Source organism: Phyllostomus discolor, chromosome 2 (assembly GCF_004126475.2).
Source record: "Phyllostomus discolor isolate MPI-MPIP mPhyDis1 chromosome 2, mPhyDis1.pri.v3, whole genome shotgun sequence".
Lineage (NCBI taxonomy): Eukaryota > Metazoa > Chordata > Mammalia > Chiroptera > Phyllostomidae > Phyllostomus > Phyllostomus discolor.
Window position 1 is genome coordinate 211848439 of NC_040904.2, and position 14603 is coordinate 211863041.

At 54.3% G+C, this 14603-nt stretch overlaps 1 protein-coding gene across 1 annotated transcript; it reads left to right on the top strand.

The window, feature by feature from the left end:
• The first annotated feature begins 3033 nt into the window (after window positions 1–3033).
• On the top strand, window positions 3034–7242 carry MCHR1 (melanin concentrating hormone receptor 1). The gene is made up of 2 exons (XM_028532852.2): window positions 3034–4091; window positions 5401–7242. Exons 1-2 carry the CDS (start codon window positions 4010–4012, stop codon window positions 6369–6371), a joined length of 1053 nt encoding a protein of 350 aa, XP_028388653.1. The 5' UTR covers window positions 3034–4009; the 3' UTR covers window positions 6372–7242.
• The last annotated feature ends 7361 nt before the right edge of the window (window positions 7243–14603 follow it).

Consider the following 14603-nt stretch of genomic DNA (forward strand, 5'->3'; position numbering starts at 1 on the left):
CTTGGCTGTGCCCCTGGCTGTCACTGGGAATGGGTCACGCACTGCCTTAGTCTTGGGTTCCCAGGAATCAGAGCCGAGGCAAAGGTGTGTTTGGGTATTTCACCCAGACGTGTGGTTCTGGGAATCACGAGTGAGGATTGAGGAGCAAAGCAAAGCAGCCGGCAGCACCATGTAAGTCTTTGGAGTTGTCCACCACTGCAAGTGACCGGTCACTCTATCCCATGGGACTACTAAAAAGGCACATGGAGAGTGTCCTAGGACCATACGTCCTGGGGAAAAAGGGAGAAAGCATCTCTTGGTGGCTTCACCCCTCATGGGTCAAAAGTTCACCCTAAGGGGTGTTAACTCGCCCTGCACTTCTGGGCTGCTTGCACACATGCACATTTCATGGGTCCCCACATTCCCAGTTGTGACGGCGACAACAGAGAGGATCCAGGACAGAGGGTAAAGGGCACAGGGTACAGGCCTGAGACGCAGCACCTCTGGGTTATACCTGAACCTGTTCCTGCACCTGAACTTGGTCGGCGGCTGTGCAGAGTGGGTCACCGCAGCAATAAATGGCATGTAAACTAGGTGGGGATGACGGGATTGGAAGAGGTGTGCACAGGCATCCAGGGGACGTGCCCAATCCGGAGGCCATCCCTGGCAAGGGCAATGATGTGACTGGTTTAAATGAATCATTTGGAGTGGGGTGGATGCTGAGGCTTCCACCTGAACGCTTCCTCAAAGAGGACATCCTTGACTCTCCTCTCCAGAGGACCCCAGGCACTCCCATCCCCCCATTCATTCCCTGCGTGCCACCTGCCACAAGGAGAAATCCACCTGGTGGCTGCCGTCGTGGGTTGACTGGCTCAGTGGCCATCCTCCCCCACCCACCCTGACCACCGCCGAGCACACGAAGGCCAGAAAGCTGAAACCCACTCTTCCCGGGTCCCTTGCTGCTGTCAGTCAGGCAGAGTGCAGGTGACAGCAGGGGTGGCATCACTGCGGAGCCACGCTTCGTGATCAAGTCACCCGGATTCGTCTGGATCTACACCTTGAAGGGGACATCTTCCCTTGTTAACTCGCTTGTTACTATCTCTCTCCCCACGTTACCGTAAGCTCCTTGATACCTGACCCTCGGTTTTCATCAGTGTATCCACAGAGCCCAGAGAACCTGGTACATAGCACAGCAGGGGCTCAAGAATGACTGGAAGGGTGGGCTGATGTGAGAACACTATGGCAGGTGGAGGAGGAGGAAAGGGTGGACCATAAGGCTCAGCTTCCCAACCTGCAAACTCTGGAATGCGCCTGCTCTAGGTCCTCACAACTCTTCCCTGTTCGCCCTCGCTCCCTAGATGAATGAGTTCATCCGGTGTCATCTGTCATCGTTTAACTTGATGCCCTCAGGCACGACCTCCCCTTTGAACCTCTGACTCACCCAATTATTACCCAACGTTTCCACCCTGGTGTAACAGGCGTCTCAAATGTCACGTACTCGAACAGAATCCTTAATTTCTCCTCTCAGTCTTCCTTTTCCACAGACTCCTCCATCTCAGTAAACAACAATTCCATTCTTCCCGTCGTTTGGGCCCCACACGCGGGGGGGTCATTCCTGATGCCTCTTTCCCTCGCACGTTTCTTGTCCAGCTCTTCAGCAAATCCTCTGGGCTCTACGTGTCTAGAAACCCACCACTTCTCCCCACCTCCGCCTCCCCGATCTAAGATACCATCATCTTTCAGCTGGACTATTGCAACAGGCTTCTATGCTGGATGTTTCTGGGATGTCTCAGGTTCCCAGTCAGGTTTTTCTCGGCCACCTCTGACGCCAGCGCCCGCTGCGGCAGGCAGCTGTGGGTGAGCTGAGCCGATCTCGGGCCAGCAGGGTCTTGTCTGGAGTGCGCACCTCGTGCCTGGCTGCTTCCTGCCCCAGACTTCAACGCCGCCCGGCCCTCTCGGCCCCAGCACAACGTTCACTTGGGTTGACAGCCTCCTGCCTCCAGCGTGAGCTGCACAGCTCTCTGCTTTCGGCCCCATTGACTCTTGATCCTATCGGAGCTGCTCTGCCCAGGAACCCAGATGCACAGAGTTAACGCCTCAGGAGCAACCTTCAACTCCTGGGGGACGGGGCAGCTGGGGAAATGTCCCTGCCTCCTACCCTTCAGGGGGGTGATTCCAGGGTCCAGCCTGTGCCCTGCTCAAGGACCCCAGCAACCTTGAACTCCTGATGTCCACAGCAGCAACACTGACAATGCACCCTTATGTCGACTTTTTCTTCTTTCCTGTCTCATCGTCCCCACTCGCTCATGCCTGCCCTTCGGGTCCTCTGGCAGAAAAGCCCTGTGGACACGAGTCCTTGTCTCGGCCTCTGCTCTCAAAGGAACCCACACTAAAATACAGTCTCGCTTTGTTTCTGTTGCTACCAGGAAGCAGACTGATCTTCTTAAAACACGTGTGATCGTCTCCCTGCTCAGCTGAAAGCCCCCCTGACTCCCATTTCCCCCGAAGGAAAAGCCGAAGTCCCGACAGTGGCTGACCAGGGCCGACAGAGCCCAGCCGTCCCTCTCACTCCTCTCCCACGTCACCTCCTGCTGACCCTCCCTCTGCTCCCTGAGAGCCACGCTAACTGGCCTTCACCGTCGCCCGGCGCGCTCCTGCCACAGGGACTTGGCACTGGCCGGTCCTACTGCCAAGCGTGTTTTCCTGCAGGTGTTTCCAAACATGCCCTTCACTCCCTTCAGGACTCTTCTGGAAACGCTGCTCAGAGAGGCCTTCCTGTGTAAAACGGCCACCTGCTCCGCCCTGCTGCTCCGCGGGCCACTCACCCTGCCTTACGCTTGTCATAGCACTGAGCACCAATATCCTAACTCGTCTTTTTCATTTTTGGGTATGTTTTCTGTCTCCTCCGGATTTGAACGTAATCTCCATGAGGACAGGGTCTCCGGGACTTTATTATTATTTTATTTATTTATTATTATTTTTTTTACTACAGAACCTAGAACAGTGGTTGGCAAGCACTTGATACATATTTGCTGGATGAAGCAAATGTGTAAGGAAGACTGGAGAAGTGTGTAGGGGTCCAACTACGGTTACCCCGAAGCCCCAGCTCCTGAGTCTGGCAGCGCGTGTGGCGGCAGCTCTTGGCCAGGAGGGGCCCCGGGGGCCGGCCACTGGGCGCCTCTGCAGAGAGCTCGCTCCGTGCTTTGCCTTCTGAGGCTGCTCCAGGTTGACGATCTCTTTGGGGGGGGGGGGGTCGATGTTCTGAAATTTGTCTGGAGGAATCCCAGGTGAAAAACCCCAAGGACTGCAGAGTATTTAGAAAAATAAAACCTCAGTGAGTCTAGTCGATGCTGCTCCTTTTCAGACAGTTTATCCCCTTCTGGTCCCTGAGACTCTGGCCATCACCAGCACGGAGTGCCCTGTCACCTCTGAGCACCCGTCAAAGGCTCCGCAGCCAGGGATTCCATCCTCAGTTTCGAAAGGACACTGGCAGTCTCACCACCAAGGTGGTTGGGATCCATGGGCCTCCAGGCAGGGGCTGAGGGTGGCCAGCTGGCCCAGCCACCCGGACCTGGGGTTAGGGCGCAGGCCAGGCCGGGCTCTGTCTTTCCTCCAGTGGGAGTCAGCCCGCTGGCCTTTGCAGACACCTCACGTGAAGACAGCGGCACTCCCTGTGAGCACAGGAGACGCAGCCCGAGCCTGGGGGAGGGCAGCCCCTCCCTGCTGGGGTGGCCCTGGCCCCTGGCTCTGTCTGCAGGCAGTCAGGAGCGGGAGCTGCAGCACGGGACTGAAGAGGTTAATGTTCATCTATCTGCCTCCGAATGTTAATGTGTCTAGGTGATGTCAGTGGGAACCGGGAAGGAGGGAGTGGGAAGAGCGGTGGGGCTTGGAGGCAGCGGAGGCTGCCAGGCTGCCCCGGAAGACCCCCTTCGGGACTGCGGGGCCGGTGCTCCAGGACAGGGAGGCAGGCGTCGGAGGCTGCCGCAGCCTGCGTGGGCGGACGGGCCAGCGGGCGAGAGGCACTGGCGGGATGGACCTGCAAGCCTCGCCGCTGCCCACTGACCCCAGTGCCAGCAACACCTCGGACGGCCCCAATAACCTCACCTCGGCTGGTGAGTGTGTCCCTCCCCAGAGCTGGGGGTGGGAAATGGGGAGGTCTCACCTCTGAACCGAACCGCCCGGGAAACTTTATTGCAGTTCTCAGGGAGAAGGTCTGCAGTCTGCTTTGCTTGCAGAGGGAAGGGGAGAAGGGGGCGGGGCAGGCAGGAGCCCAAGGGGTTGGAGCAAAGGCACGTTCAGAAGTGACAAGGGGGAGCATTGGAGATCTTGTTCCCCCTCCATTGTCAGTTTGGCTCAAATTAAAAAAAAAAAAAAAAAAAAGAATTGGCAAGGATGGTGGCTAGCGGTGAAGGCTCAAGGATGAGTTTCAAATATGCTTTGCAGGAAAAATTCCAGGCTGGAAAAGCCAGCAAGAGAAGCTGGAGGATAGCATGTGAGGAGGCAGCTGGAGGCTCCCTCCTTCACCGATGCCCTTGGCTTTTGGCTCCAACTACAGGAAAGGATCTGAACCATCCCGGCTGCCCCTGGGGAAGGTCCTGAAAGGGGTAACTCTCAGGGATTAACTTTCCCGGTGAATGAAACTGCCTGCCAGTTCCAGAGCTGAGATGCCCTGGAATTCGAGCTTGGAGGGAGCAGGGAAGGAAGGAAAAAGAAGAAAGGTTTTTGTGAAGAAAATTCTCAGGGGCTGGGCTGCAACACAGCAGCTTCAGTTTCTGCTCACCGGGGAAGCTCGGGCGCAGAAGGTGGGGGCCCCAGGAAATCCCTGAGAGCAGCCCAGGAGAGGTCCGGGCTGCAGGCCTCGTGGGCGGGCGGAGGCCTCCACCGGACGGTCGCCCACAGAGAGGCCCAGAGAGCGGTGCACAGCTCCCACCAGCAATGTCTAACATGAAATGCTCAGGGCTGCAAGCGGGGAAGGGAAAGTAGGTGCACACGCCCACATAGGCGCGTGCACACACTCTCTCTCTCATGTCCTTCTGGCTATTTCGATGAGGTTTCCTGGTGAAGCCTGGGGCCCCCAGTAACTCTTTGCAGGCAGCCATGGTGGTTGACTCTGTGCCTTCCGAAACCATGCAGGAGGCAAAGGCCTGGGTCCTTTGACTAACAGGGGGTGTGTGACAGTCTGGTAGGACTGACCAGGGAGCCGGTGGAAGAGGGCAAGGGGACAGGATGGGCTGGCACCGGTGTGGGGAGGGGGAATGGTGGGAAAGAGCTCCAGGTGCCGGGTGGGCGCTGAGCTGGAGCCGCACAGAGGATGAAGCAGCACGCAAGCGTGTCGCGGGAGGCTGAGTGTGCCAGCAGGATGTCAGCCCTCAGAGGGCACAGGCCGTGCCTAGCGACTGACGCTGCTCCTTCCGTCCCCAGGGCTGCTTCCTGGCACGGGGAGCGCCTCCTACATCAACATCATCATGCCTTCGGTGTTCGGCATCATCTGCCTCCTGGGCATCGTGGGGAACTCCACCGTCATCTTCGCCGTGGTGAAGAAGTCCAAGCTGCACTGGTGCAGCAATGTCCCCGACATCTTCATCATCAACCTCTCGGTGGTGGACCTCCTCTTCCTCCTGGGCATGCCCTTCATGATCCACCAGCTCCTGGGCAACGGCGTCTGGCACTTCGGGAAGACCATGTGCACCCTCATCACGGCCATGGACGCCAACAGTCAGTTCACCAGCACCTACATCCTGACCGCCATGGCCATCGACCGCTACCTGGCCACCGTCCACCCCATCTCCTCCACCAAGTTCCGCAAGCCTTCGGTGGCCACCCTAGTGATCTGCCTCCTGTGGGCCCTCTCCTTCATCAGCATCACCCCCGTGTGGCTCTACACCAGGCTCATCCCCTTCCCGGGGGGCGCCGTGGGCTGTGGCATCCGCCTGCCCAACCCGGACACTGACGTCTACTGGTTCACCCTGTACCAGTTTTTCCTGGCCTTTGCCTTGCCCTTCGTGGTCATCACGGCTGCGTACGTGAGGATCCTACAGCGCGTGACGTCCTCCGTGGCTCCCGCCTCTCAACGCAGCATCCGGCTGCGGACCAGGAGGGTGACCCGCACGGCCATTGCCATCTGCCTGGTCTTCTTCGTATGCTGGGCGCCCTACTACGTGCTACAGCTGACCCAGCTGTCCATCAGCCGCCCAACGCTCACCTTCGCCTACCTGTACAACGCGGCCATCAGCTTGGGCTATGCCAACAGCTGCCTCAACCCCTTCGTGTACATCGTGCTCTGTGAGACATTCCGCAAACGCTTGATCCTGTCGGTGAAGCCCGCGGCCCAGGGGCAGCTCCGGGCAGTCAGCCACGATGAGGAGAGGACAGAAGAAAGCATGTGCACCTGACGCCTCCCAGCCACCTGGGGCACCTCCGAGTCTGGAAACCACAGCAGCCCACGGGGAGGGATGATAGAAACCCAAGACCGCACTGGGAGAATGCAGGGGGGCTGGGCGGTGAGGGGCTGCTGCCACCAAACACCTCCCACGGGGCCCCCACATTTCTGGGGAGGCTCCGAGCCAGGCTGAGGGCTTCAGGTGTCAGAAATCCCCTGTGGGAGAGCAGGATGGAGTTGAACAGAAACTGAGCAAGAAGGAAATTTTGTTTTCAATGATCATTTTAGGGCCCTGCATTGGCTAGCTCCCAAATGTCTTCTTCCCAAGAGAAAGTTTTGTTTAAAATCAGGCAGGGCTGGGGTGTGAGCAGCGGGGCCACATGGAGTGTCAGGGGCCCTGGGGAGCCCGGAAGGTGGTGTGGCCTTCCACCTCTCATGGGAGGTCGGAGGGCAGCCTTTCTCCTGAGCTGGAGGATCGTGAGAAGTGACACAGGCCATCTCTCCGTGTTCCAGCGTGCTGTGTCCATTTCCCTGTACCTCTAGGGCATGCATGCTTATTGTTTGGGGGTGGGGGGTACTCTGAGCCCACAAGAGTAAAAGTCCAGTTTGCTAGGAGATCCAACTGAGAATGACAAGGCTAACTGGGGTGGGTGGGGTGGGGTATCTTGAAATTTAAAAACTAGGGAAGAATAAGGGGGTTTTTGTAGCTGTGTGTACATTGTCACCGCGGGGCACACACCTGTCCATCACCAGATTCCACAGTGAGTGCCCATCCGTGTCCTGCATGTGCAGGGGTCATTCTGATGCCTGGCGTGTTGGCACCATCTTCGTGCTGTGGCTTTTCTCTTCAAAGTGAAAGTGAATAAAGGATAATCTCCACCCACGTCTTTCTGGATGCTGCTGTCTAATTGCTTGGGCTTGGGGGTGGGGTGGGGGTGGGTGGCAAACAGGGAAAGAGGGGTCACTTGGCTTTGGAACCTCGACCTTGGTTCCGGCTACATTTTAGGAAGCAGAAAGCCGGGGATCGGCTTGTCTAACCCCACAGGGAGGCTTCCGTGACACAAGCGAAATTACTGTATGGATGCATCCGATTACAATTCTGTTGCCGGGCTTGTTCTCAGAACTCGGCTTCCTTCTCCTGCTCCAAAGCACCAGGTTGTCACCAGTGCTGGCCCCTCGGGCCCCAAGTCCCACCACCACCTACCCCACTGAGTCCCTGGGGGCGGGGCTGGCTTGTCAAGGGCAGCCTCAGCTTGCTCCTTGCAGCTGCTAAGATCTGGTGCGAGTCACACTGGGCGGGAAGGTTACAGACTGAGCCGCTGGGTGGCAGCCAAGGCTGCCGCTTCTCAGCCGCTTCGCGAGAGGGGCCGGGAGCCAGAGTCCTTCTCTAACCGCTCAGCAGCAGCCGCTGGAAGCTAGTGGCAGCCAATTGTGAGCCTGGGAGCCTCCAACTTGTCCAGATGCACCTTTAAAGGAGGTGCACCGGCACTGGCTCTTCTTGCCGGGTTTTTTGTTGCTGTTTTACAGAGTTGCAGCAGGTAGCCTGTTTTGCAAACTTTTGGGCAGCTTCTTTGGGTCCCGGGGGGCTCTTTTTATCATCATCTTTAGTAGTACTTCCCACCTGGGGTTCCGCTCTACCTGTGCAGGGAAGCAAAGAAGCTGATGGTTCCTTTTCCTTACTGGCTGACGGTGAGGTCTCGAGCTGTCACAGTTAAACTCCAAATATATTTTAGACACACACACATCCAACAGAAGCAAATAGATCCCTAGGGGAGCCTCGAGGCAACTCCTATCCACTGGTTTCCTGAATCTGGTTCGTCTATACTCATCTGGCCCAGGGCTCTATCTCCAACCCCCACCCCCAGGAACCCGGGAGAGAAAATAGGTGAGGCGGCCTCTCCCAGGAGATGGAACTGACTGAGTCAACAGCTCGGTAGGTGGGTGGGCGTACACCTCTGCTGGTGGCCCAGCACCCTGCTGGTGTTGGGCCCAGCAACTCCCAGGGAGGGCAGCACCCCTTCTTTCAGCTCCCAACCCCATACTGAAACCTTAAGTGGAAGCCAAGTAGGTTCCGCCAGAAAAGTGAGTGGGTGGTGATGTAAACAGAAGAGGGGGGAGGAGATTAGGGGGGAGACGAAGTGAGGAGAATAGAGGCAAGGAGACTGTAATGGGGATGGCGGGGGGGGGGGGGGGGGGGGGGGGGGGGGGACACGGACTGCCCTCAGCCTGATCCTGCCACAGCAGCCTGAACACACTCGAGGTGCCACTGGACAAGAAGCAGCGAGGGGAGGGCTGGTTGCTGGTGGGTGGGGGATCGGCTCCCTGACATCGTTAGAGGGAAGGGAGAACTGGGTGTAAGGTGGGTGGGCAGGCCTGAGGAAGGAGTGGAGTTCTCCTTTCTTCCCCATTCAACCTGGGGCTCTGGATTGAGGGCACTTTGGGGAACTGTGTGGGCCACCCTGAGCTCCAGAGAGAGTGCAAGAAGGGGGTGAAGACCATGCAATCAATCTCTTTGCTTCTTTCTCCCTTCCCTCCTGTAACAAATACTGTCCCTCCCATGAGGCCCCCTCAGATCATCCCCCAACACAGGGAGTGCTCACATACGGCTCCCTCGTCTGCTTCCCGGGAAATATTTCCTCTCCAACTGTGAGGCTGATGTCCCTAAAATCCCCTGTGGTAGAAGGATTCCACAGCCGAGGGCCTTATGGCCTCGCATGCATGGGAAGCCTTGTGCACACTGACACCCCCCAGAGAAATAACGGCCAGAGCACCAGGTAAAGGCATTAGCCGCAGTGTTTTGGTCTGTTTCCTGTGTCATCGGTTTCCATTCTGTTTATGTTCTCTGTAAAATATACATAGCAACTGAACTATACATTTAAAAATAAGGAATTAAATTTTAGGCCCTGGCTAGCGTAGCTCAGTGGATTGAGTGCGGGCTGTGAACCAAAGTGTCGCAGGTTCGATTCCCAGTCAGGGCACATGCCTAGGTTGTAGGCCACGGTCCCCAGCAACCACACATTGATGTTTCTCTCTCTCTCTCTCTCTCTCTCTCCCTCCCTTCCCTCTCTAAAAATAAATAAATAAAATCTTTTAAAAAAAGGAATTAAATTTTATATTGTTTGTATTTTTACCAATAAAAATTTACCAAATTTTATATTGTTTGTATTTTAATATATATATATATTATATATATCTTTTTAATATATAATATAATATATATATATACACAAACAAAATTTACCATTTTAAGAATTTTTTTTAAAGATTTTATTTATTTATTGAGGGGAAGGGAGGGAGAAACATCAATATGTGGTTGCTTCTCTCATGCCCTCAACTGGGGACCTGGCCTGCAACCCAGGCATGTGCCCTAACTGGGAATCGAACCAGAGACCCTTTGGTTCACAGGCCAACACTCAATCTACTGAGCCACACCAGCCAGGGCAATTTTAACTATTTTCAACCGCACAATTCAGTGGCATTAAGTACATTCATATTATTGTGCAGCCATCGCCAGCACCTATCTCCAGAATTTTTCCACCTCCCCAAACTGAAACCCTGTACCTATTAAACACAAACTCCCCTCTTTCTCTACTCCCCCCAGCCCCTAACAATCACCATTCTACTTTCTGTCTCTATGAATGTAAGTACTCATTTGTTCCTTTGTGTCTGGTTTATTTCAATCAGTATACTGTCCTCAAGGTTCATCCACATTATAGCAAGTATCAAAATTTCATTCCTTTTTAAAGCTGGATAGCATTCCATTTTATGTATATACTATCTTTAGTTTACCCATTCGCCTGTCCATGGGCATTCGGGCTGTCCCCACCCTGTGTTAGACTTATGAACAATGTTGCTGTGAACATGTATATTTAGTGCTGCGGACTCTGTTAACCCTGACCCAGCCCTCAGTACTGTGGTGTCTGAGACAGGGCCTTTGGGAGGTCCCCTGAGCCTGAAGTGACATTTCGCCCACCAAACTGTGGAGGATACAAAGGGAGGCGGCCTTCCCGGCAGAGGAATGACGTGTGCAAGAGCCCTGAGTTTGAGGGGAGTCTGAGGGACTGCTGACGGACGCCCCGACATGGGTGAACCAAGCAGATGTCTCAGCTGGACACCTACTGTGTTCCCAGCTTCTTCCGGGGTCTGTTTTGCGATGTGGTTGCAATCACAGGGTTGTAACTGCAGCCCGGGGCCATACCAATTCATTGCAAAAGGGAGAAGCACGAGAGTTTGGTTCCTCCCAGTCTCTCCTGGATCTCGTTAGGAAAAACAAAAAAAGAGGCTGAAATCCCAAATGCCAGCTCCATCACCAACCCGTGACAAAGCTCTGTCTGGCCAGGCGAGGGATAAACAGGGTAACCGTGAGGATTTCCACGGTCCTGTGCTCTGGAGCCGTGCCTCTCACCTTGAGCACGAACTACCCTGCCCGGCACCATCCCATTGCTCCGTGCTTCCCGGGCCCCTGCTGCCAATCATTCGAGGGAGGTGAGCGCCAGCGCCAGGGCCCCACCAGGGAGCCAGGTGGGCTGCAGCTGCTCCCCTGCTGGCTTCTGCCCAGGCTCATCTGGCTGCCTGCCAACCAGAGCTTTACTCGGGAGCTTATTTTTGGTGGCCCCCCAACTCTCCCTCCTTCCTCAGGAAATGGAGTGAGGAGGAAGAAATTCTGAACGTCTGTGGCAGCCTGCTGTCATCCCGGTCTCTCTGACCATTCATTCGGTCAGCCCTCCAATCCCCATCTCCCTTCCTGACCCCCAGTCCAGTGTTTCCATCTGTCCACGGGACAGCGTTGCCACCCCAGACTCAGTATGATGGAAAGCATATTTTTATGATCTTCCTGCGACTCACCACCCACACTCACTCTCCAAAATTCCTCAGTTTTCTCCAGCACGTTACGTCCCTCGCTTTTTTCACTCCCTATGTCTGTTCCATTATAAAGTCCTGCCAGGCCTTGCATTAAATTACCATATTTTAGCCCTGGCTGGCATAGCTCAGTGGATTGAGCTCGGGCTGCAAATCAAAATGTCGCAGGTTCGATTCCCAGTCAGGGTACATGCCTGAGTTGCAGGCCATGACCCCCAGCAACTGCACATTGATGTTTTTCTCTCTCTCTTTCTCCCTCCCTTCCCTCTCTAAAAAATAAATAAATAAAATCTTTTTTAAAAATTACCATATTTCACAGATTTATGCCCTCCATCTGATTTCTAGACCCCAAGTCACCTAGGTTTATAGCCCCAGCATGGCCACTAACTTGCTGTGTGGCTTTGGGCAAATCACTTAACCTCTCTGAGCTTTCTTGAATCTGTAAGATGGAGGTTAGATATATATATTCCTTGCAGGGTTGTTGTGAGAAGAGGCACATACATCGAGTGTACACAGGGAAGGGCTAAGGAATAAACCTGACAAGCCCAGGGGGGCCACATGGCAGGCTTGGCGAGCTCAGTGGCTGAAAGGAACCACGCAGGAAGGAGATCTGATCATAAATTTCTGACCCGCAGGTCACGGTGTAGTCCCGTCTCAGGCCTGCAGCCTCCTTCAGCGAGGTCAGTCTTTACCTTAAGTGAGCCCTACCCGTGGTTCTCATGCGCCTAGGACAACATACCTTTGAGACGCCAGAGCCCTTTTCTCTTCCGGACCCTCAGAGGCACAACTGCAGGGCACCAGACCACGAAACTCCTCACAGTTGTCTTGTTGCCCGCGTACCACCTCTATGTGCTGTGAATGTTAAATGTGAACCACCCTGGGCCCGCCCAAGGAGAAAAGTGGTATGTGTTTCTCTGTCTTGCTTTTTATCCAGTCCTAGAGGTCTCCTCACTTTGCTTCCTCCCACCACCCTAATCTACCGGCGACGAATTTCATGGGACTCCTGACATATTCTCCTTTGATTCTAATGTAAATGTAAAATTTGCTGCGAAACTGCCATTCTCCGGAGCATTTTCTCAGTTCGTTGAGATCTTGCTTCTGGGCATGCCCTCAAAATCTGGGGTCAAATAAATGCTTAGAAAACTTTTCTATAGGGATGGACATTGTTTCATTGACATGATGGCTGCCCCACAAAACATTACTCCTCTTCCCCCCATGCCCTCTCTCTCCGTAGCACCCAAGCCCGAGTCCTCCTCGCCCTACACCTGAGTCACAGCAGTGACTACCCAAAGGGTCCCCGGTTTTCTAACCTCTTTCTCCAGCCTAGCCCATCCCAAATGCCAAGACCAGAGAAATCTTTTTTTTTTTTAAAGAGATTTTATTTATTTATTTTTAGAGAGGGAAGGGAGGGAGAAAGAGAGAGAGAAACATCAATGTGCGGTTGCTGGGGGTTATGGCCTGCAACCCAGGCATGTGCCCTAACTGGGAATCGAACCTGCGATGCCTGGTTTGCAGCCTGCACTCAATCCACTAGAAATCTTAAAATATTGTATTCCTTTGGGCCCTCTTCTAATCCTGTAATATCCTATAACATTCCTTTCCTCTTGACACCAGGTTAAGTGAAAAACCCCTTCCAGCCCTAAAGTCTGCAGTAATACGGCCTTTCACACCCCAGGCATCTCCACTGTGTCTTTACGGAAGGCTATGGGGATGAATGGGGTTCCTGAGGGAGACGAAGAGAAGAGAGCTGAGGACAAGGCAGACTCCTAGGGCTTTAGCCTTTCAGAGCTGGGCAGAAGAAGAGGGATTCAGCCAGACATATGTAGGACTGCCATCCTGGAAGTTTCCAAAAGAAAGTGATCAAGAGCCTCACATGCTGCAGAAAGGTCAAGTTCAGGACTGAAGAGGGTGTATATAATGGGTTGAACAGTGTCCTTCAAAAAGATACGTCTGAGTCGTAACCCCTGACATCTGAGAATACGACCTTATGTGGAAATTTCGTCTTTGCGGGTATAATTAAGTTAAGGATCTCAGGATGAGATCGTGCTGTATTTTGGAGGGTGGGTCCTACATCCAAGGGTTGGTATTCTTGCACATTTATTAAAGGACAGGGAATCTGAGACACAGAAACACAGAGGACAAGCCACGTGAAGACCGAGGCAGAGGCTGGAACGACGCACCCAAGAGCCAAGGAGCACAGAGGAGCGCCGGAGCCGCCAGAACCCAGGAGGGAGGCACGGAACGGCTCCCCCTGGGTGCCTGCAGGAGGAACCAATTTTGCCTGGCAATTGGATTTCGGATTTCTGGCCTCCAGAACGGTGAGAGGATAAATTTCTCTGAACATTTTTTGTTGTTGTTGTTACAATCTAACAAGCTTGTACTTAGCTATGGCAGTCCTGGGAAACTAACACAGGGTGTCTTGGATTTAGAAGTCAAGAGGTTGCTGGTGGACTTTGTTGGTTTCTGAAGCAGAAGGAGCACCTTTTTCAGGTTGACTGGGAAGGGAGGAGAGCTGTAACAGTATCTAAAACAGCGTCACTTAAAGGAACAAGGTCGTTAAAGATAAGATGAAACTGCTAATGAAAAAGGAGCTTATACAGCGATAAGGTTGGAAGGACAGAAGTCACTGAATTCCAGAGCTGGAAGGACCATTAAACACGGCTGGTCACAGGTGCATGCACTGGGGAGCACATCTGTTGAGCCAGTTAACGGGCTCCCCCCCCAGCCCGCCCCCCCCCCGCCCCCCCCCCCCCCCCCCCCCGCCTCTTCTGCCCGATGAGTCTGTTTGCCTGGGAGAGGATTAGAAATGCACAGAGAAAGGGACAGCTCCGCTTTTGGGCATCCAAAAAAAAATAATTCCCGAGTGTAAAGCACGGGGATAGCTTTTAAAGCCAGTCTTTGTCCAGAGAGAAAAGGATTTTCTGAATAATTGAAACACGCATTCAGGTATCAAGAGCCAGGCCTGGTGGACTGGGCCACCAAGCTTTGTCATGAGCCTCGAGTGGCAGGAAATCAGGATATGATGCAACGCGTGTGGCCCAAGGACAGTCGTGAGGGAAGGCCGAGGCTGGGGACGCAGGCCGTCCCACATTTGGTCTTAATCTCCTCATCCATCCGCGCTAAAGCCAGGGGTTGAGGGAGGGGGGTGGGGGAAGGGCTGAGCTCGTGGAGGAGAAAGAGGAAAAGGCTCCCAAGACGCCGGGCTGTTTGAGTTAAATAGAAAAGTCACGTCCTGAATCCTTCCCCTCGGTTCACTTAATCCTCGAGACAGCTCGAGGTCTTCTTACAGGAAATGAAAACCCAGAGGCGCCGCTTCCCCGTGCTGCTGTTTTGAGGCCGGTGCTCAGACAAGGTCGGGATCCGCAGCTGGCGTGGCTCTGACCCT

What these genes read in the sequence shown, in the direction of transcription:
- MCHR1 (XM_028532852.2), top strand. Translation starts at nt 4,010, where the DNA reads ATGGACCTGCAAGCCTCGCCGCTGCCCACTGACCCCAGTGCCAGCAAC. An exon ending in CAATAACCTCACCTCGGCTG is followed by an intron (nt 4,092 to 5,400) that starts GTGAGTGTGTCC and finishes TTCCGTCCCCAG; the next exon opens with GGCTGCTTCCTGGCACGGGG.